Source organism: Manis javanica, chromosome 4 (assembly GCF_040802235.1).
Source record: "Manis javanica isolate MJ-LG chromosome 4, MJ_LKY, whole genome shotgun sequence".
Classification (NCBI taxonomy): domain Eukaryota; kingdom Metazoa; phylum Chordata; class Mammalia; order Pholidota; family Manidae; genus Manis; species Manis javanica.
In genome coordinates, this window is record NC_133159.1 from 136,905,994 (window position 1) to 136,930,635 (window position 24,642).

General features: G+C 36.4%; 1 protein-coding gene across 4 annotated transcripts in view; it reads right to left on the reverse strand.

Annotated features, from left to right (window-relative positions):
• Positions 1-3,371: 3,371 nt before the first annotated feature.
• TAOK1 (TAO kinase 1) overlaps positions 3,372-24,642 on the reverse strand; it is a 183,180-nt gene continuing 161,909 nt past the window's right edge. For all 4 annotated transcript variants that reach the window (XM_073235077.1, XM_073235076.1, XM_073235079.1 and 1 more), the window contains 4 exons: positions 23,788-24,027; positions 19,689-19,901; positions 18,628-18,810; positions 3,372-12,597 (listed from right to left, as the gene is read on the reverse strand). In XM_073235077.1, coding sequence (XP_073091178.1) covers positions 12,136-12,597; positions 18,628-18,810; positions 19,689-19,901; positions 23,788-24,027 — 1,098 coding nt within the window. In that variant the 3' untranslated portion in view covers positions 3,372-12,135. The remainder of the gene's footprint in view (positions 12,598-18,627; positions 18,811-19,688; positions 19,902-23,787; positions 24,028-24,642) is intronic.

Sequence of the window (24,642 nt, forward strand, 5' to 3'; positions counted from 1 at the left end):
ATAACTTAACTCTCTCAAAGATTTAGTATTTTATGTACTTATACATAGGTTTCCAGGGTGGCTTGGCCAAAGATGGCAGTAAGAAAAACAAATCACCAGATTCTTGCTTTGAGATTTGTCATCTCTCTTTTGAGTGGATATCCTTTCTAAGACTTGAGTACTGTTAGAAAAGAGGGACTGACACACAAAGTGTCATCTTGGATTATATATATATAACCTCAAAACCACCCAAGTCAGAAGCTCCTCTGTACTCATCTTCCACCCAGACCACAAGATCCTTTGTCAATCACTCTTAGTAATAATGCCAAGATCTTTCTCCCTAGAAATGAACTTCAGCATGAATCCTCTCCCTGTTTAAAGAAGCAGATATACTTGGCCACTTTGGTAGAACTTGGTAACAATGCCAATGAGTACCAGTGATTCTACAGCCAAGCCACAAAGGACAGCATCAGAAATTGCCTTCACTAGTTTGCAGAGATAAGATTGAGAAGTTGCGCACCTATCTGGGTGCCCGGAGATGGAATGAATGCCTCAGGAGGCAGTTTAAGTGCCACATCATTGGTGGGATATGCAACCTGGACTGCCACTTGGCACACATCATGGAAGGACATGTATGGGGAAATAAGGTGGCCTAGATTAGATGTAAGGTCTCTTCTCATCTGAGAGCCGGTGAACTGAAATAATGCTATTGAGCTCAGTGGGTTTAAAATTGTCTGGTTGGTTTATGGGCTTGAAGATCAGATCACAGACCTGATCCAGATCCTGGGAGTTGGGAGATGACATAAAGATTTTAATTAAAATAACTGCTAGAGTGACCAGAGGATGTTTTTAAAATAGCCAATAATCATTCTCTAAAGTGTCCAGGAAGAGCTAAAAGTTTGAAGGAAAAGTGGAATTTCATGAAAACAAACAATAAAAGACACCAATGCATCAAAAATAAACATCTCTAGCCTGTCAGCCATCCTGTGTAATCAGAGTACCTTGCCCTAGTGTTTATCACTAGGGTGGCTGAACAAAAATCTCTTTCCAACTCGTTTGCCTCTGAATAATATATAAATTAATTTCCTTGCAATGATGGCATGTCATTATTTTTTGAATGTCCAGAAAGAAATGTGCTGTCTGTCCCGTGAAGCTCTCTGTGTGCTGAGCCATGCTCGCCCGCCTGTGGAGCTGGCAGAGCCCCCCTGTCCGCCCTCCGTCCTCTAGATGCTGCCTCTGTAGATCTAGCCTCTGTGCCCAACATTAACCAGTAGAGGCTCTGTTTAATCAACAACCTGGCCTCATGCTCCGGGCTAATAATTTGCCAGCAAGCTCAAAATTCCCTGATTATCAATGGTACCTACGTAGAGATATTTTCCAGAGGGCAATTAGTAACCTGTGTGGGGGACAGAGCACTGAGGTAGTTTGGAGATGTGGCTTCTAGTTTCTACTTCATCTGACTCATGACCTTGGAAAAGTTGTTACATGTGTATGTCTCACTAGTTTGCAGAGATAAAATTGAGAAGTTGTACCTATCTGGGTGCCCTATGAAAAGACTGGGACTGTGAATAGACCTTAATTTGATCTGTTAGAATATAATGAAACAGTCAAAGCAGCTAGATCCTGTTCTCCGAGTCTATTAAAGACCTCTATGATGAAATGGCATCTACTTTCTGATCCGAATCTATTCTCCACTTCTTACAAAGGCAGAAGTCCCAGTTATTAATTCCACTGCAAAGTTGGGAAGGGCCTGGAAGATGGGGATCTGAGGTTCTCAGGCTGGGCCCTGGGCTGCCCACTGTACACTCCCCACACACAGACACACACACTCTGAGAACCATAATATGGCTGATGAGTCTCACACTGGTTCATTTTTTCCAGCCAGAAACCACCTGTTTTCCTATTTCTTTTGAATCATGGTCAGAGAAGCTGTGGTTAAGATCTCACAACTAGTATTGATGGGACTGAAGATGACCCAGATCAGTGCTCTTTATGCCACACTTTTCCTAGTCAATCACTGGCTGAGATGACAGGAAATAAATGCTCATTTTAGACTCTATAATGTAAAGGGTGTTAAAAAAAGGTGAATTAAACTCTTCAGAGCTGCCTGGAGTCTACAACTCTGGGGGACCCACACACAGTATAGATGGCACTCCTAACCTTGTTTATGCACAGCCTTAAACCCCCTTTGCTACCTTGTCCCCCCTCTGTCCATTAAGAACAAGCATCTGTAAAATTAGTAGCAATTAGTCACTAATTGCCCACAACACACCCGGGAAAACCCTGGTCCCATAGCTCCGTTAATGAGGTGTAGGTGCTAGCACCAGCTTGTAACCACCAGGCCATGGAGCTGGTCAACCACTGTGGTGAACTTTATGTTCAAATTTCCAGTCAGGGAGGATAGGCTTTAAAACCTGAGCTTAACTCAGCATCTCTGATGTACTCAGACAATGACAACATTGTTTTTGGCTTGTTGACATGGGATACAGGCTAGAAGCACATTTTATTAATACTCTCCTTCCGCTGTAGTTTGATGAGCCCAGTTATAGGAATAAAGCAGGAAGAAATCCTGTTTTTTAAACCCTCTTTGAGTTCCTCCAAATTCAAGATGGGGCAGTGAAGTGCTGGAGACAGGAGACCTGGGAGCTAACCCTGGCTCTGCCACACAGTTGCTTGACCCAGGCAAATAAAACACTATATAAATGTTAATCTCAAAATAGCTTAGTATCAACATTCTAGGGATTAAAAGTTGTGTTAAAAAGGTGAAACTGCTATTTTTCTGACAGTCTTCTATCCAATAAAGTAGGTGATCTCAATCATTTTTTAAATGACACTTCAAACTATTTTCTAATTTAAAAAAAAACATAAATTCCAGCCTATGAAACCCCCTCCTCTGAAAAAGCCTTCTGACAAAGTCACTTAAACAGTATTTTAAACAACAGGATTGGGTTCAATATTCTGGCCCATAATAGGGCTAAAATATGCTGAGTATCCAATCTGCGAAGATAAGCCCAGATGACATCACCTTGGAAGCTTTGTACAAGGTCCACGAACTACATACCTCTGTGTGTTCTTATTGAGAGGAGGAGCTTGAGGTATACAGACCACAACATAGGTGTATATAAAACTATTTCATTAAGCTATTAGAGCCTACAGTAGAATTATCTCACATCCACACACAATAGGCCACTTCACTCTCTTGGGCAAACAGAATTGCAGCAATTAGACCTGAGAGCTTATGTCTGTTATCAGGAGCACCCTTACCTGTATCTTCTCACTTTTTAATCCTGAAATCCAGCACTCTGAGACTCAGTAATTATCCAACAGCCTCTGAGCTAAAATATACTTTATCTTTATGGTAATAAATTTTAAAAAACTGAGCAGACACTCTGTGTACTAAAATTACTTTATTACAGTTGATTTTTTAAACATTTCCTTTGCTATGATACAAAGGATACTTACAAACAAAATATTACATATGACCTTTTTGCTCTTATGTTCTGACAACTTGGTAACAGCTTAAATGCACAATCTATACAATTAATACAGGTTATATATGAACTATAAGGTATGTTGAACCAGAAGAATACTGACAATATACTGTACAATAAACCTTACCAATTAGTGCTGCGGACCATTTCTACCAAAAGGAAAATGCACATCTGTACAGTCACCTTTACCAGCTGGTGCTGACAGTGAGGGAGAGGCTTCTTCCTCATTGCAACCCTTGATAAGCCTCCACTGTGGGCAACTGTTTGGTCTGAAAACTGAGGACTGTGTATATTTAAAATTAGCCATTGGTAAAGTGGCATAATGTCACTTTCAACATGATATTCTCTCACTAAAAAATCAGTTCTAGTTTTAAAAGAACGTACATCCTTCGTCAACCATGAAAACCCTACAGGCTCAAGGGCTTTGGAAGATGAGATGAAGGCTGCCAAAAAAGGAGGCAAGAAACCAAGCCAAAACCTAGGTATTGCAAAATCAGCATTTCCCCTTCACCAAAGGGAACTAGAAATGTACAAATTCATCGATGAACCTCAATGATTACATATCAGTTAGCTGATAACCCTCATTTTTATCTGGACCCCTGACTTGTGGGAATAACTGAAAGAGACTGTGAGTAATATATACCACTTTTAGAAAAGAAACTTAGTTAAAATATTCCCTTTAGCTACCAAAGCTGGTGTGTGCTACTACAGGTGTGCATTCATTTCTCAATGGTCTACTCAGAAATGATAAGGTTACAGCTTTTTTTCTTTTTTTTTAAATAAAAAAGCAATTGACTGAAGCATTTTTCTTTTTTTAGGTAAATAGCAAAAATAAAAATAAAAACCAACCCTGGCATTTGCACAAATAATGCAAATGGAGCAATATGGCCTATAAGGTAAGGGCTTAAAGAAAGGAAGACAGGAGTGAAGAAAATCCAGAGGAAATGATGTATTAGTTTTTTTTTTTTAATTTCTACAATACATGTGCAAAAAAATCATGCTGGTTGAGGAAAACAAAAGGAAATGAGTATATAAAACTAAAGATATAAATAATATGTTTAGATGACTGGTAAAAGCAGAAACCAACCTGGGTTACAAAAAGGATTATACATTCAAGATGCTCTTAAACCCAGTGGAATAACTTATGTTAAAACTGTGTTAATAGTTACATTAAAAATCTCGTTTGTTTTTAAATCTTCACAATACAAGCAAAGCTGTTTTTTAAAATATACACTATACATATTTCTCATAGTCTCTCCAACCTCATTAATGCACAGTTATCTTCTTCATATACTAAAACAAGGGGGTTCTGAAAGCTAAACTGCTCAGAGTAACCCATCCATTACTAAAAGTCTTAAGTTTTAAGTGGGTTAAAAACTTTAGCAGACTTACGTAAATAGGATTTAGCAACAAAAATGTTAGTTAAAAAAACTCTAAAGCATTTACAAATTATCAGGTTGGAATAGTCTGGAGAAGTTATGTGCACTATACTTTAAAATGCTATTTACATCAGACCATCACTTTTGTAAAAATTTTCCTAAAATATAAAAAAAACTAAATAAATTTGGAGAAAACCTATTCTAACATAGTAGAGAAGGACTGTAGCAAGGAAAGGTACAGTAAGAACAAAATGACCTCCTAATGGAAACCCCATACGTCCCTCTCCACCTTGATCTTGCTCTATGAGACCACCTGCACTCCTCCTATAAGGCTCATATGTCAAGTGTCAAGACGTGTAAAATACCTTCTCAGATAAATTACTGGCTTAAGTGGGGTTTTTTTTTTCCACATTGTGTCTCTGGCTTGGATTATTTTTGGACATGTGTATGTAATTGATTGGAGGGGCACTCTAAGTAGGCACAACTCCCATTTAATGTGCAATAAAAGGTGTAACATACAAAATGCTGTTAGGGAGAATGGGTGATGGTTTCTTTGAATTATGAAATGCAAGGAAACACATCTGGAATGGGGACCAAAAAAGAGCTATCTGGCAAACACGAGGGCAGTCAACATCTTAAACTTGCTAAGAGAAAAAAGGGTTAGAAGGGTTCCAATACCTGCCCACCCCAGGTTTGTCTGTATGTGCCAGTCACATGGACCAGCCAGAATCTGCAAATGTTAAGCAGTTATATCCTTTTTAATCACATAATTGACTCCATGACCATGAGAGATTTATAGTAACAATAATGTTCATGCTGAGGCAATGTATTTGAGGGCTCAGGAAAAGCAAAATATGCCACTGAGAGAAATCTTTTCCCATACCACTGGTCTTTATGCTTTCAAGTGGCCCTAATATACCTTTGATGCTAAGCCCGCCATGCAAAAGCAAAGAGCACACACTTTTCAATAACACTGGTATCTCATTTCTAAATTCCACTGACTTCAGAGTTGCCAGAGAAACATGGGTACTGAAAGCATACAAATGAGGGTTTATGGATGTTTAAAAATGCATTTCCCTCATCTATGTTCACCAGCCTTTAATACCTTAGGCTATAGGACCTATCAGAGAAGGAGTAAATGGGGATAATGACAAAGGAACATATGTAATTCTGAAAATAGGAAAAAAAAAATGCTCCAGAAATGGGATCAATGTGCCAGCAACAAGCATAATTAATTTCATTTACAAATTCAGCTAGAGAGCCTAATGAACAGTTTCAAGCCATAATGTTATCACCTGCATCATTTATACAAACACCAAAACTCTTGTACTTTATAGATAAAACACACTTCTGTAAACATGGCCACTGGGGGAGGGAGGCTTCCTACCTCATTCATGATTCAGGACATGTAATCGGTATATTAAATAAAATGACTGCACTTCAAAATATTAAAAACCTGACCAATGATTAAGCTTCATTGCCCCCTGTTTAACATTTAAGCATTAATTCTAAAAATGTCACCTAGGATGGTTTCAGGGTTCAATGCTACGATGAGAACTGGCAATGACAGCAACTCCTCTCTAGCTGGCACAGACTTATAAATTTTAGTACAAAAACAAAAAAATACAGAAACTAGGTCAATTTATTAGCTACATATTTACAGATAATTACATGACTTTCCACTCACAATTGCTAAAAACTATGAGTGTAAAGGAAACTGTGCAGGTTGAATTACCCGTACTTTGGGGGGAATCCTTGGGCATCAGGATACCCTTTTCATTCATTCAGAAGTCTCACCTTCTCTCTACTTTTCTTGGCAAACTACCTACAGATGACCAGACTAGTATATCCAGTGGGCATCCTTCAGAGAGGATTAATCTTTTTCTCTATGTAAGAAGAATCTCTTGTATATTTAAAAATAAACCAAACCCAAAACAATCAGACACATACACACACACAAAAATCTCTGAAACCTCAGGATTGTTGGGAAACAGGTAACAGTGATGGTGACATAGTAAATGGCTCCCCAGTTTGAATTCTCTGCCTGTATTTTCTTTAAGGACCATCTATTTTGGGGTGAGTGGGAGGGAAGTGCAAGTTTTAGAAAACCACAACAGGCAGATAAGGTGCATATTTTCTATTTCTTGTGATCTGAAGACAACCATTAGGCCAAATGGTTTCTCTTCCCTTGTATGAGTGAGATTTTGTAAATCTGAATATAAATGGGGGAAAAATTAGTCAATGTGACTTTAAAGAGGGCTCCTAGGATTCAGTAAAAATTATAAATGCACAATAAAGGAAGAGTTGCCAGCTTCGATTTCTTTTTCTAGCCGGTGTTCAATAAAATTACTTCCTCACAAAGTCATTTCCAATGCAGACCTATTGCAGTGATTTCATAAAAGTGCAGACAACATAACCAGACACACAGCAAAACAGACTTCAATCAGTAGTCCTTGTACACTAGAGGCAAGTCTGCTAAATGTATAGCACACTCTTCATCCTTTTAAGGAATCTGAGCATGGGAAACTTCCAGTTATTACCAACTTGGAGTGCCTTTTCAAAGGCAATGCTACAGACTGGTGGGAGCACTACCATGTTAGATGAGAAAAAAAACAAAATAGTGAATTTGTTTTTCTTTAATAATGATCTGTATTTTGGTAAGCATCTCAAAGATGGCAGCCCAAGATGTGACTTTTTTCCTTAGAGGAAGAAGTTTATCTAAAGAACAAGAACCTCCTTACATCACTAATATTCATACTTATATACTTAAACATATTATTTCCAAACTTGTATACACACTAGACACTTCACATTGCGAGAATGGGACAAAAATATGCAGGACCATATAAAATTCCTAGGAAAGGGCTGCTGTTGGGCCAAATCTGTGCTTGTACAGTAGTGGCTCAGAAGGGGTGGGAGGTGCATGAAGAACTATTAGCAAGAAGAGGCAGCTAGAGAGAGAAAACCCCAGGCCAATATCATATCCCTCTCTCCCAGTGGCCACTGCCTGTTGACTTAAGTTTAGGAGAACCTTAGGTGCCTTAGCAGTAATTCCTTTCTTGGCTGTTTTGGTCCTTAGCAGAATTTTTAATTATTAGTATTAATGGAGTACAGAAAGTACAAGGATCAATGGCAACACTAAGAAAAATGTATAGATAGCATACATGAAGATTATGTGATTGGTTATCATCTTTGCAGAGGAATCACCACCAGTGTTTTTCAATTTCCACGGTTCATTTCTCTCTGCATCACTTATGTTTTACTGTATCACAACACAGACCCACGGAAACACTAACTGGCTCCATCCCCAGTACTATTTTACTGCATTGCAACTTATGGATCCACATTTTACTAAACTTTCTTTCCACCCACACAAGTGTTAAGAGGGTATTAAAAAAGAAAAGATAGCATCTAATGACCATCTTTTCATAAATATCAACCCAGAGTACTCACTCTTAACAAACACATGCATTCTTGCCTTAACTGAGGACTGAAATAACAAAGTAACAGAACCTTAAGTGCCCTGATGGAAATGTACAGTATGAGGTACATCCACCTATCTATACACACATATAGGCACTCATATGTATATACAATATATACATACAAATGATAATAGCTATACCAAAAATGTGCATATTTAACAGTTTTTTAAAAAGCCAGTAGATCATGGTATAATACAATTTATTTCCACTAGTGAATGGCACAAATGGAGAAATGCAAAAGAGGTGTTTCAAGTACAATGAAGTCATTTTTCACAGGTGAAAATAAAGAGTATTATTCCAGTGTCCAACACAATGTACTCCATAAAAATTTAAAATGCCAGACATTTAGTACTTAAAGCAGAAAGTTACTAAAGTCTGCCTTATGGTCTGAAAAAGACACTCATAATAGAGTTTTTGAGTTTTGAAAAGGGGGTGAGGAAAAAGGTGGGAGTGGGAAGGAGTGTCAAGGACAGTTTCTTAGTGTACTGAGTGGTGTATACCTGATGTCCAGGAAGCTGAACATCATAATGATTATGCTAAAAAGTTCAATTTACTGATAAATCCTTGGCCTAGAGTACCAAGCATATTATACCTGTGGATGTGGCTTCAAATGCAGGGCTATTCATCTCTAGGTACAGAAATTACTAAAAAGAATGGCAGCTCTGAATACAAATAATATAAATACATTTTCCAGCTAACCTTATGTAACAATGAAAATGCCTGTAGATACTGTAATTTGGGAATACAGTTGATTTTAATAAAGGGAGAAAAAATATGTATCAAAAGAAGGGAACCCAATTAAGGAATATCTCAAGGCATGAGGTTTTACATTTTCAAAATGCTAACTTAAAAAAAGGGAGAGAGAGTAAACACAAGAAACATTTTACTGCCAAGTTCTGGATACCAGATATAGCATTTACAGATTTCTGATATGCTGGACAAATTTCCCATATTTTTTATTTTCTTAAACACATATATACTAAGTGAACACCAACACCAGGGAGGAGGTAGTATTAATTTAATCAAAGGTTGACATTTGAGCACTGATTGAGAAAGTGCCTGTTTCTTTCTTTAGGATCTTTCAAAATCCTTCAAATTTTCCTGCTTTTACTCTTTGATGATTCCTACCACGATTGAGATTCCTCAGAAGTTAATCTTACAAACACACACAAACCAATCTGAATGATAAATCTGAATTAATTTGAATCTTTTTGCAAACTATATGTATTTTAATTCAAATTAACTTAATGGAATAATCCAGGTACAGTGATGTAAAACTGGTTGCCACACAACTCAATCTGATACAAAGCCCTACTGGACAGACATTTGGAGTCAGTATTCAATCACGATTTTACAAGTACATATTCTTTGCATCAACTCAGTAACTCAATTTGACTAATTTAATTCCTTTATAGACTTTAATATGTATTACTGGTCATTTCTTTTATTTTAAAGTTTTATATGCAAAACTGATCTGCTTCAGTAGTGTAAAAGAGCCAAATCTAGTAAGAATTTTTTAAAAGCTATCAAATTCCATTATATTTTTGGACATTGTATTAATTCTAGAGCTTGGTCCTATTATTTTCCTCTAAACATGTAGATATCTCAATTTGTCTGACATACTGTACAATATTTGAATGCAGAAGAGATACTGAAAAAATTAAAAGTCCCTTTCAGTAGATACAAGTACATGTTATGTTCACCTAAAAACTGGTGATCTCAACCATGGCCAAGAGGATGACGGACCAGAGTGCTACCTGAAACACTGCCTAAAATTGTGTGTGAACTCTACTGTGATCTTGGCTTTAAAAATATTTACATTAAAATACGAATTTTTCTTCCAGTTACATTTAAAGGAATGATAAAAACTCCTAAAGGGGTGGATTCAGGCAGACTGGACTGACATACTGGGAGAAGACTTAAATTGGTTGAGAAAACCAAGATTTCAATGGTGATTAGTCTGGTCTAGGTGGAGAGTATCACTGAGAGGGCCTTGGAGAATTCTACCTTGGAACCCTCTGTGAAAAGCAGGAATCAGTCAGCAGCAGGGCCTCTGGTTCTTCAAGACAGCTGGGGAGAGGGCAGGACAGTAACCTAAAGGAACTTTGAGAGCTCACTGGAAAGGACATTTTTTCCCTTCAAGTCATATTCATGGCTCCCCACCTGCCTGCAGCTCAGTCTCCACACTGATGGTGGGACACCAAGTCACACCTGACTGTCAGCATTGGGGTGATCCTTCATTGCAAAACAAAACAAAACAAACAAAACAAAACACACCCCTATCTGGAATAAAAAAAGTTAGCTTTAGTCAAGAGATTTCCTGACCACTGTAGCTCACTTTAGTTTTTTTTTGTTTGTTTTTTTTTAATTTGCCAAACTTGCTAGTTCCTTTTCAGTAGTACTTTAGCACAGAGGCTTCAGACTTCTGGAAGTGGTGTTTTCTGTGGTGTGATGATAACATGATGCCAAACAGTCACTAAGTCTCAAGGAACTAGAAATTTGTAAAGTATTGCAGCAACAAAAACAGCAATTAAAAAAAAAAGAAGAGGACCTGCACATGCAGCAAAACCTACAGTGGTGCTGAGGGTTAGTCAGCAGCTGGCAAAGTCACTGGCTCAGTGACTCCTGGTTCACTATGGCAACTAAGCACTTAAATAATTCACTATTCTACCTGTAAACAGGAAATCCCATAAGCCAAAAGGGGGTAATTGAATTATGTCTAAGAAGTGTAATGAGAATTCCAATGTGTTCCGTAAATACGGCATCATTCAAATACCTCTGGCATTTGATTTGTATTGGCTATATGTCTTTGTTTTTGTATAAACAAAGTAAAAGTACTGTCTGGGGTCTTAGAAGTTAACAGAGCTTAGCTGAGATACCACAGTATAAGCAACAAAACGTCAGGATATATAGGCTTCAACTCCTCACTCTGCTGTTGCACATACCCATCACATGAGCTTTCAGGGGCCCCTCTCACCCTTTTTGTCTTCCCCTTTGGAGGCTCACAGGTTTGGTGAAGCAATTCCCATAAAACTTGTGATCCCCTGAAGCACCTCCATCTCACCATGCCACAAAGAAGGCACAATTGAATGGACCAAAAAAAAAAAAAAAAAACCACTGACAAACTTGCAGCATTCAGAAAAAGAATTAGGTTGTCTTCTACTCTCTGAAAAAGTCAGTGCAACTCTTTAGTGTTCATGGATTTCCACTTCCTTTTTTACTCCAAATGAGGCCAATTTAATAAACAAAAGTCAGACCAATTTAATAAACAAAATACATTGGTGAGGGGATACAGGTGTTTCCATAATAACTTGCTTAAGCATATGCTGCCTGCTGTGAGTGGCTCATAAGAACCTGGGTGGGGTATATGGAGAAAGGCTTTAGATCTTTTCACAAATTTCTTAGGATAGAGTTGCCCAAAAGTGATGACTCAAGCCACTTTGCTGGATTCTGTTTTTGCAGTTTTCAGAAAATACCCCATATCTAGCCAGTTTCTTTTTACCACATGCATTATATGTGTGTGTGTCTGTGTGTATTTGATAAACACACATACACACCAATTCCCCATTTCAGAAAATTTCTCCAAAAGTTAAAAACAAGACAAAACACAAAACCCAGCAGCCAAATACTATTATATCCCAATTAGTAAACACAAAACAGAACGCTTTACAAAAATGAATAAAATATACCATATGCACTCAGCTTCCACACGGTAGTACCCAAGTGAGGAGGCTGCTGGGATGATGTCTGTAGGCAGTTTCTTTTGGCGGACAGCTCCAGCGGAATTGCCATTCTCAATTATTATGTGTAAGACATGTGTGACCCATTGGATATTTGTGAAGTGACACTCGTGCTTCTGCTCATGCCTTGTTCCGTCCGTCCCCCGGAAGCTGTCCGCCTTAGAGCCTGAGGGCTATTGCGGACTCCCATACTGCTACCTCGGGGTACCCCTTGCATTGGCCCGGAAGGGTGACCCCATGGCTGGGGGCCACCTTGCATTGGATGGCCCCAGGCTTGTGGTGGGCCACCTATGGGATGCCCCCAGTGAGGTCCTGGACCCCCAGTAGGATTGTGAGGCCAACCAGAAGCTCCCGGATAGCTGTGGCTGAATGCCTCAGGGGCAAGGTTAGAAAGGACCATGTTACTAAAACCTAGTCTCATGCTTTCAGAGTCGAAAGCTTCAATTTCTCTGGCTTGACGCTCCAGCAGGCTTCGTATTCGTTCAGTGCGTTCATTCTGCAATGTCAACATCTCTTCTTCAATCTGTTGTGGGTTGGGGGAAGAAGCAAAAAGAATGCTCATATATTTTTAAAAAATCTATAAACTACAGAAGCAATAATTATTCTGGCTTAAAGTGAATCATAAAAATGTCCACTCTCTGGGGAACCCTCCTACACTGCTGGTGGGAATGTAAATTAGTTCAACCATTGTGGAAAGCAGTATGGAGGTTCCTCAAAAAAACTCAAAATAGCAATACCATTTGACCCAGGAATTCCACTCCTAGGAATTTACCCTAAGAATGCAGCAGCCCAGTTTCAAACAGACATATGCACCCCTTTCTTTATCGCAGCACTATTTACAATAGCCAAGATACGGTAGCAACCTAAGTGTCCATCAGTAGATGAATGGATAAAGAAGATGTGGTATATACACACAATGGAATATTATTCAGCCATAAGAAGAAAACAAATCCTACCATTTGCAGCAACATGGATGGAGCTAGAGGGTATTATCAGTGAAATGAGTCAGGCAGAAAAGACAAGTTATCAAATGATTTCACTCATCTGTGAAGTATAAGAACAAAGAAAAAAACTGAAGGAACAAAACAGCAGCAGACTTATAGAACCCAAGAATGGACTAACAGTCACCAAAGGGAAAGGGACTGGGGAGGATGAGTGGGAAGGGAAGGATAAGGTGGGAAAAAAAAGTCACATTACTATTAGGAGACATAATGTGTGTGGGGCACAGGGAGGGCTGTACAACACAGAGAAGACAAGTAGTGATTCTATAGTGATTACTATGCTGATGGAAAGTGACTGTAAAGGGGTATGTTGGGGGGACACGGTGATGGGGGGAGTCTAGTAAACATAATGTTCCTCATGTAATTGTACATTAATGATACCAAAAAAAACACTAATGTCCACTCTGGCTATTTTAAAGGATGTACATTTAAAAATCAAAGAGCTGTACTGTAAGAATCATATGTAACTTATAATCCTAAAATGTGTAAAATTAAGTTCTTAAAAGGAAAGAAAAAAAATTGCCTTGATGTATTGAAATAATACATCAAGGCAATTATCATCAATGGCTAATAAATCTATTAGGTAAAGGGAATGAAAAAGAAAATGTGTAAGGAGAATCTAGCCTTATTAGACATGCCATAATGTCACTCTAATATAATAAATATGGTATTGGTGTAGGAATCAGCAATTAGTAAAACATAAACAGAATGAAGTTTGTAAGTTTTTAATGTACAAGAGTAATGATTAATTTAATGGGAAAAACAACACAGGCACAAGTGGCCAATCATCTGGAAGAAAATAAAAATGAAACCTCATCTGATACCATATTCCAGATAGATCAGAGCATTAAGTGAAAACAAACAAAAACTGTAAAGTTTCCATTAGAAAGTTAGAAAACTATGTACTTAGAGATTAGTGGGTGGATACCCATCATAATCAGTTCTGGACAACTCAAAGGTTTACAAATATATATAGCTTTAATTTTTTTTTAATGTGAAAAAGTACATAATAAAGTCAATGACAATGGGAAGAAGTTGATGGAGAACTTGTTAATGAATGAGAATACCTGAACCCACTCACCAAATATCACTTCAAAGTGGGACAACTAGACATTATATATCTTTTGATGTGATGCAAAAGGAAGTATAACACAGTAACCCTTATGAAAAATCCTCACAAAAATTTTTAAAAGGAAAAAAATTTTTAAATAAACATAATCATGCCCCTAGATCTAACAACCGGTTTACAGGAAATACAAAGTAAAGAGGAATGCATTAAATGACACCATGAGGTTGGAATCAGCCAAATCCAAATTTGAGAATTCCTACAAAGCAAATGACCCAGTCCACAATAATACAAGAAAGGGCAGGGGAGACCAAAAGACAATCAAATGCAATGTCTACACCATGTTTGAGCCCAGTCTCAATAAACAAAGAAGACATTTTTTAGATACAAAGGGAAATTCATGTATGGACTGAGTAGTGGGTAATCTTAAATATTTATTATAATTTTGTTAGTTAGCACAATGGAATTATGACTATGTTAAAGTATAAGAGTCCTTATTTCCTTATCTGTGTTTGGAGTTAAATGATTCTATGCTGGGATTCGCTTTAAAATACTCCAGATACTCTGCCCCATCTTCTGCTCCCCTAAAAAGCTGCATGTGGAGTGGGGAACCAGATGAAATATTAGCAAGATACTGGTAACTGTTGAAGTTGGGTAATGAGTATTTGGGGACTTCATTGTACTAATTTTTAATAATTTCACTAATACTTTTTGTGTGCATTTGAAAATTTCCATGATACAAAGTTTTTAAAAAATAGGAAATAAAGAGAATGTGTAAAGAAGTATTCAATTAGGTTTCAAGATATTTGAGGACTTAAGCCAATCAAGTCATTGTTCTCTACAGAAATCTAGTTCAACAAATGTTTAGTTTTTATGTATCTTTTTTTTACTAAGTTATCATTGATATACAATCTTATGAAGGTGTCACATGAGCAACACTGTGGTTACAACCTTCATCCATATTATCAAGTCCCCTCTAATGTATCATTTTTTAAAGTGGCCTTTTAAAAAAACACAATTTAGCATGGAAACACATGCAAATAAAAAACTGCCACATAATATGATCAGATGTAATAACAGATTTATAAGGTGAAACAGAAATACAAAGGGATGGAGTAATTCACTCTATAGGGGAAGAAGAGTAGGGCAAAGAAGTCTTCTCAGAGAAGGTGACAGAGACTGGATTCTGAAGGAAAAGCACAAGTTTACCAGAAGACAAGGTAAGAGAAAGATATTTTCAGCAGAGGGAACATGGGCAAAGGCATGCAAAATGATAGTATGTGTGTGGGGAATTACAAATAGACCAGAATGGACTTTGGTAGGGTGAGTTTGAAAATTATTAAACTCTGAGTACTAAAGTGTTACAAAGGTTTACAGAGGGCACTTCCTAATGAAGGTTGAAAGAGAACAAGATTAGATACAAGGTTTCTTCTAAGGGAAAGATATCAAATTAACTGTGGTGACTTCTGAGTGGTGGGATTAAAGACATTTTAATTTCTATTTGTTTCTATATAATTGCCAAGTTCAAAAAAATGTTTGTAAAATAATTTTTCCACTTTAATATCTACATATAAAATATCCAATTCATATAGAATTAATGTAGATATCTGCAAGGATTCAAATAACTTCAAATTTTCTTTTAAGTCTATTTTAAAATTTCAAAAATCCATTTATTAAGAGCATTTAATTCAAAGGACCTAATAAAAGCCTTGTACTGAGTATTTAACTTGAGTGCCTTGTATATTATTTGAAGGAAACTCATGGTAAAAATGTTAAACACATTAATGCTTATCCACTTTTATCCAGTAAGCACAGCTTCAATTTTGTTTGCTGAATTAGTTTTGTCATTTAAGAAACTCAGAATATTTTTCAATAAAAATAAAAACTAAGATTTGTGATAGGCTACATTAACCCCCATTTCTTTGAAAATATCTTAACTTATTACTGTAAATAAGAAGGGTGGTTTCACTGGGTATAAGACTTCTGAGACTTCTCTCCTAATCTATCTTCTCTGAAATCAAATGTGATATTTTTTGTGTGAATATTACCAGTCTGAAAGGTCCTATAAGATATTCCAATTGTCAATTCTTATTTAAAAACTACCAACCATGATGTTGATACTAAGTGAAATATTCAGGGAAAATTAAAGGAAATGATACAACAAAGAAAAGCCCATTTATACTTTGGAAATACTGCCACTTCTTATGCATGTATGAAATTCACATAGAATTTAACGTTTATAGTGATGTTGTCATTTTGCTGAAATTTAATGTAAATGAAGCACAAGGAAAGTTGCAGTAAGACCTCATGTGAGCCTCAACTGAGGCTTACTCTGTTGGTGACCTGGAGGATAATTCTTGGTTCATTTGGAGGCTGAAAGCAATCTTTAAACAGAATTATTATTCATCTAGAAACAACTAACATTCTCTCTGGTTCCACCTCTCTTTTCAGATGACTGTTTCTTATCTGTACAACCAGTAAGCACAAAGTACAGAAAATATAGATGTTACGATGTTAACAACTCATACCATGTATCACGGCCTTGGCAGTAGCCAACTGACTGACCCCAAACTGCTTTATAGTCACACACTTCACTTGAAATGTAAACATGAGCCCTAAAAATCAAGTAGCAACTCAAAGCACTGTAGATACATTCCACTGTTTCTTTTATTATTTTTAATACTAAATAATCTTGTGCATGTCCATTATCTAAATAATATAAACCACACAACCAATCTACCATATTAATATAGCCATTATAAGCATTAGTTCAATTCACCTTAAGTGTGATTTGTCTTTATTTTATTCAGCACCTCATAAGCATTTTTTCACATTAATACTATCTAATACTATCTTTATAGGCATCATTTAAATGGATTGAGTAAGATTTTATTAAGTGGCTTGGTCATGAGTACTTAATTATTTTAGATGGTATTTTAAATCATTATAAATGATGCCATAATTAACATATTTATGCATATTGCTTTCCCTGTATTCAGGATTTCTTTTCTCTGAATTCTCAAAATTCTTTGTTTACTGTTTGCCCTGTATTCTGGATTTCTTTTCTCTAAATTCTCTAAATTATTTGATTAACATCTGCACTCTTGGCAATGGTATCAACCCTATGCCAACACTTTACCGGGTTTTGTAGAACACAAAGGCCTTAGTTCATATATTGAAATAAGACTACACCTAAGATACTTATTAGCACTCTTTAACTCTGAGCCACTAGGTGGAGCTAAAAATACAAATAAAACAGTACCAATATTTCTCTCATAACACTGTTAGTGAAATATCATAGGTTTTTTTTTTTTAGTGATAAATTTGAAGCATAAGAGATGGAACTTTATATTACATTTTAAATATTCAAGTTGAAATCAGGCAGATTTATGAATTCTTTACATGGAACAATTACATTTTTCTAAAAATTTATGTGTGTTTCAATCTGCCCATCTTGAATGAGAAACATAATTGAGATAATTTTTAGAGGCAAGTAACTGTCAAAGAAGCCAGTAATAAAGACAGCTGAGCCAGTGAAACAGCAACACCTTATTTAGGTGGATTTATAAAGAATATATTTTTTTAATATAAATGAAGTATTCTACTTCTATCACAAGAACTATAGAAAATAGAGGAAAATCTATGGGCCAATTAATGGTCCAGATGCAATGACAATTTTTAATAGACAAAACCATTAGGCACGCGTTAACTTACAATGGACCAATGGACCTAAGGCCATACCAGCTGCTAGGAACTTATGGCTCAGGAATTCTGGAACATAGCATTCAATCCTAGAGGCAGCTGACATTCTACTACTACTCAAAACTAATGCCTTTCCTCTCTTTCTTTCTCAAAATCTTCTATCTATCGTTCTTTCTTCAACATACACACACACATAAGCCTCAGTACCTTAAAGGATACAAGTGAATTTAGGGATTCTAGTTCTAATATATGTGACAAAGAATAAGTAAAATAAATAAAGATATATCTAGAAATAATATTTTCAGCCTAACTCTTCCTCTGTGTAAAACTGGTTTTACATTCTGTTTTCTAGTAATCTACCAATCTGTACAGTTCCAGACCAAGGATGAATGAATAAAGTATATTCCTGATCCTTTTTCCTTATCTCTCCCAAGCAATTACTAAAGTTTTTTCCTTCACTATCCAACTTTTTCTCCAATTTCTTTAGATACAACTACGTACACAAAAAAACTGAGCAAGACAGAGCCAGAGCTATCCTTCCACAATTCAACTGTCTTCACATAACTCCACATCATTCCTCTAGCAATTACTACTTAAGTATATTCCCTTAATATATCAAACTTATTAATTTTAAAGAAAAAGAAAACACTACGAAAACTGAATTAAGCAAATATGGTATTGTGAAAACAATCTAATGCCACCTCTATCATCATGAAAATATATTTACAAAATGATATTGATGAAAGCAAATACTAGCATAATTACTTTTTTCTATTACTTATACCTTTTGTTCTAAGAGTGCCCTGCGGAGGGAGACCCTCTGTTCAAGCTCCCGAAGCTCTCGATCATGTTGTGCCTCAGCCTGCATCTTGATTTTGCTCTGATATGCATTCAACAGCTCCAGTTCCTGCTGCAGCTGCATTTTCAAAACCTGGCACTCTGCCTCCTGTGCTTCATCCAAACGCAGCTGAAAGAGAGAAAGAAAACAGATACATCCTCCTGTGAGCTATCTTTTCATGACGTCTGGGAAGGAGGAGGTGTAAGTTAAGACAGACTACTCTTCCATAGAGCACAGCTGTTCTCTCTTACATCCTGCAGTAAACATCTCTGAAAAAGGAAAACATAGCACCAATGATGGCATTATAAGGATAAAGCTATCATAAGCTATTTGGATGATGCCTAAATAATCATTCTTTTTTTAAAGAAAAATATAGAATCTGATTGATATAAGACTCTGAATCTCTTCTATCCAATGGAAATAACTATCGAATAGGGACAAGCATACTACAGCTTATGGGCCAAATCTGAACAGCTACCTGATTTTTTGTTTTTGTTTTTCAATAGCCCACTAATTAGGAATGTTTTTTTATATTCTGAAATGGTCACATTTTAAATGGCAATGTAAATACCCACATAATAACCTCAATTTTTCCTCCTGGCCCACAAAGCCTAAAATATTTACTATCTGGCCAATTAAGAAAAAGTCTGTAAACTTACATAGCAAATATTTTGTATCTGCACTCAAATGGAACTACCTGGATTCCCAATCAAGTACTACTTTCTAAACTCTGCTTAACAAAGCTGCTTCTCCAATCTTGATACGCTGTTGGTGTGTGTACTAAACCCCTGCAAGGCACCCGCAGAGAGCCTATGTAGAACCTCATGTCCAAATGTATCAAAGAGAATTATATACACATCATGCATAAAGAATATGGACCACCAGCACTATTTCCCAAGGTGAAGCAGAGTTTCATTTCCAACTCAATATTTTAATTGTAGGGATTTATTCAGGTGGTGGAAGGAAAAGGGCACTCAGTTTGTTTTGCCTAAATAAAATAAACTTACAGCTTGTGTGGAGAGCATTTCATTAATGCTGTGGTCATACTGCTCAGCTAAGATGGCTAACTTCCGGGTCTGCTCCTCCTTAAGCCGTTTCAGAACAGCCTTGTGCTCACTCTTTGGTGTAGTCTCCAGTAAGTGATTTCTTAATGCTTTGTACTGTCTGGTTTGGATTTTGCAGGTGTCCTGGAACTGCTTTTTTATTTGGAGTTCTTTAGACTGGAAAGAAAAAAGATAGATAATTTTTAACACATGGCATTTGGTATAGCTTATACATGAAAAGGCTAGAATAGAAAAGAAGAAACAAAAACTCAGATCATAAGGTTGCAGGTACTTCCTATACTTGGGTCAAACCATTGGATTCCATGCAATTTTATAACAAACTCTAAAACATAAGAATACCAAGAACTTCATTTATCATAGGACTTCAGGCAATACTTATTTAGTTTTTAATTTAGTGACCTGAGTAAGTATTAAAATTACCTTTGATTTCTGTGTATACTGATGGCAGAAAATTACATTTCTTTTCATGCACTAAGTGTAGTAGACATAAAATAATTTTATTGGCCAGACAATATTTTATCAGATCCCTGAAGCAGAAAATAAGCATATTTACTCTGTTCCTTATCTAAGACATTTTGCTCCAATTTCTTTTAATGACAATCTCAACTGTAAATATAGTCTGTGATGGACCCCATAAAAGTAGGGTACTAGTAACTGACTGATATTGTTATTACAATTGTCTTTTCCTTAAGATATTGAACTAGGTAGAAACTACTTCATAAGGGTTTACTCTTTAGCACCATGAGCAAAAACCTGAAAGTCAGTTAACTAATCTTTCAAAGGTCAAAGAAAAGTTATGAGGCAACGGAAGGGACGACAACCCTTCTTGCGGTAATGATAACAGTCATGAACTACATAAACAGTTTTGAGATAAAATAATTTGAGTTCAGAAACATAATAACTCTGGCTTTAAATCATAGGTTAATTATTCTATGAACTCAAGTTTTAATAAAACTTAGTAAGATGATATTTTCTAAGGTATACCCATCAAGCCTACAAGTAACAACACTCATTTACGACACAAAGGCAGAACCTATAGTTGAAATTATTTACCTTAATATATATACTGCCAGATATTGAATGGTTGATTTGGTGTGCAAATGCATGTATGACCAAACACTCTTGTCAATGAACTAGTTCACACTCTTTGCTCCAATACTACAAAATCAAATATATATCCTTTTCTGCATTTTGCACCAATTGAGGTACTAACTCATAGTCATGTACCTTTATTCTGCGAAGGATCAAGAAATGTCTAGCTAGAAAGACAAACTCTTGGTTTAGTTGGCTTAGCACTGCTCTTGAATACTGCCCTTGGTTAATAAAATTCCTCCAAGTTAGGAATGGAACAATGAAATTTAGAATTCTCTTCTGACTTTGTGTAACAGACTCCATTCTTTAAAAAACTTTTAAATATTCAAATATTTTGCCAAGAAAACTATAGTCACTCCGTATCACTAGCTAATGACAAAAAGGAATGCCCTGAAAATTTTTTTCAACAAGATTAATACTTATACCAAGAATAAACTATATCCCTCAATGTTTCACTCAAGTGAAAGCAGGATAAACATGTTCCAGTTGTTTCTTAATCACTTAATACTGACAAAACATCACCTGATAGCAGATGAAGATAGACAATAGGTGTTTACCCAAGTCATTCCACAGAAATAGTGCCCAATGTCTACAAATACTGTCAGCTTATCTAAGTGTGCACACTGAAGTCCTCCTATCCCCCTTAAAGTCTTGGAGAAAGCTGGAATAGTTGCAACTATGGAAGCTGAACTATTACTTAGTAAATAAAAATTTACCTAAAAAAGTTGCAACTGTTACTTGCGTAAATGAAATGACCTGGTGTTAAAAGAGTCTGTTTTCTCCACAAAGGGATAGGGTTACAAAGGGAAGTGTTTGGGGAGCGTGGGTGGGGAGGGAGGGAGAAGGGGATTAAGCGGCACAATAATTAGCGCTCATAATATAGGGGGGGTCATGGGGAAGGCAGTACAGCACGGAGAAGACAAGTAATGACTCTATAGGGTCTTACTACGCTGATGGACAGTGACTACCATAGGGTGGGGCGGACTTGATAATATGAGTCAATGTTGAAACCACAATGTTGCTCATGTGAAACCTTCATAAAATTGTTTATCAATGATACCTTAATTTAAAAAAAAGAGTCTGTTTTGTTCAAATTGTGCAAGTAGATAGATATATATAACTAAGAGGAACATGGTGATTTTCTTTCCCACAAAAGTAAAAAGAACAATTTCTTTTATGGAATATCTTGAGCTTATGTATCATGAGAAGGAACCTTTCTATCTGAAGTCTGACTATGATTGTGAAACATTATTTTTCCCCTTGATTTTTTAATAGCATCTGTGAAACTCAGACTAGTGTTTTCAACCTTTCAAACTGAGAAGGCTGCAACAGAGGAAAAAAAAGAAAGGGATTAAACAGCAAACAACTAACCTATTCCAAGCCCCAGAGAAATGAAGTCCTATCAGATTTATGGTTTGACCAAAGAAAACCAACAAGCTTTCAGTTTGGTTTACTTCTGGGTGCTGGTCACTTCAAAATTGTAATTAATTTTATAGACATGCTTTAAATACCTTTTGGTGGGAAACTCTACTGTGTAGCCACTACAAAGACAAAATAAATCTGGAAAATCATTATGAAATCTGATTTTTATAAGCATTAACTAATGATGTTATGTGGGTAGTCAACATATGAGCCACTCTGTAAACGATGTTCATTAGCTGTTTTGAAGATACAGCAAAGTAACATTTTTCTTAGATTCACGAGGAAAGGGTGAATCTTAGCTTTGCTTCTGTATTTTGTTCAGGACAACCTGTATGAATGGAGTTGAACAGGAATCAAAGATACCACCAGGTGTGGCTTAGCTTCTGGTTTTGACACAGATTACTTCTATGAGTGAATGTCACTTCACTTCAGGAAAGTTATTCAGGTAAGTGTTGTTACCTGATAGTTTTATAGTTAAATTGTCAGAGTTGGAAAAGGGGGGTAAAGAAGATATTGTGGGACCTGGGCCTTATTAGATGTAAATAGAAGTTTAAAATGTGCAGACATGTACAGATTAATTGAGGTACTACTATGGATGACAACATATATAGTGGGTCATTTTGATTTTTTGTTCATTAAGATTCATGTCATTATACTTCACATATTTATTACAAGTTATTTGAAAATTCCGTGGAATTGTTAACTCTGTTTGATTTTGGTAGAGGGGGCTGGACCAGGTGGCTTAAAGGACAAGGAGAGGAAAACCTTTAACTTTATAATAAATACGCTTTGGTATCTTTTGAATTTTGTATCCTATGAATAAATTCCTCTATGCATAGCAAATATAAAATTTAAAGTCCTTAGATATTATTATACATCACCAACACTTGTCTTTCCTTATTTGTCTACAAGAGGGCATATAATAATAACTTGCTTCACTCTGATGTACTAATTTAAAAAATATACTCCAACTTTACACATGCCCTGGTCTTACCTATGCTACCAAGCACAGAAAGAATGGGAGTAACGTGGTAATTCCACTATTCCTCTTAGGATGAGTATAGACAATGAAGGGAGAGGGGGTAAAAAGGCATTTTTCATTCACTGTTCTGTACTAATCAACAACTTACTGCCTTTTTTGGATACAAATCACATTCAGAGGAAATAAGATCCCGAAACTATAAAACTTGTAACAACAGAGAGAAGCCAACAGGTTAGTATGTTGATATATAGTTGTAGTATCAACATTGGACATTTGGGTACACTTAAAATAAGGATTTTGTATCTTATTTATGGCACTTTTCACAGTTAAGAAGTTCTGGCCATTTTTTGGTACTCTGCTGAGGAATACATAAGCAGAAGTCTGTAGCTACAGACCCTCTACATCAAAACTAACCAAACATGCTTAAAATGAAAAGAAAAAAAGCTTATTCAATTTCTTTATGGCAGACATCTGGCTTAGACTTTTAGTGTTTACATGATGCCTTTTATCTGTTCTCCTTTGTCAAGAAGCTTAGGCTAAAGGTACCTTCAGACTCTTAGGCTGTTGTCGAACCTCCATGACATGCTTTCGCCTTAGTTCTCGTTCTCTTCGTTTATTATACTCCAGCTGGTTAGTGAGTTCGGTTTGATGCTGCAATCTGATCAGCTCACAGCGCATCTTCTGAATTGTGTTGAGGTGGCGGAACTCCAGTTCTTGCATGGATTCATGCTGTCGCAGTAGCATTGCATGCTCCAAGTCCTTTTGAGTCTGCCTCTTATTTAACTCCTAATTCATAACAAAAGACAAAGGCATAATTTACTGATGTACAATGCCAGGGGAAAAAAAATCCTAAGAAACAGAATAACCAGGATATAGATGTAATCCTCTGATTTAGTAATGACTGCACAGTAAACATTAGTGTTTTATTATTTTAACTGTAGAAAATGGGCAAATAGTAGCATAATTTATTTATCTGTTCATTTACCATTTATACTATTTTTAGCAATAAGCTTAAGATATATCAAATCTGTCCCAAGAGACTTAATGTCCTTTCTACTCTCCGTCATTTAAGTTTCCTAATTTTGTGTTTGAACAGGATTTCTAAGTCATCCTTTGAATTTCTTCAGAGTATACATTCAATTCGGTTACATGCAGTATACCCAGTATAGTGCAGTGGTTAAGAACACAAGACTCTAGGGCTAGGCTGCCTGCTTTCTAAATCCTGGCTCTGCTACTGACAAGCAGTGAGTCCTTGGGTTAATTACTTAAACTCTCTGTGCTTCCATTTCATTACTTCTCAAATGGAAACCATAACATAGCTGTTTCATAAAATTAACGTGAGGGTGAAATGAGTTCATAAGTGGAAAGCTCTCAGAATATATACCTCATGATCAAGAAATG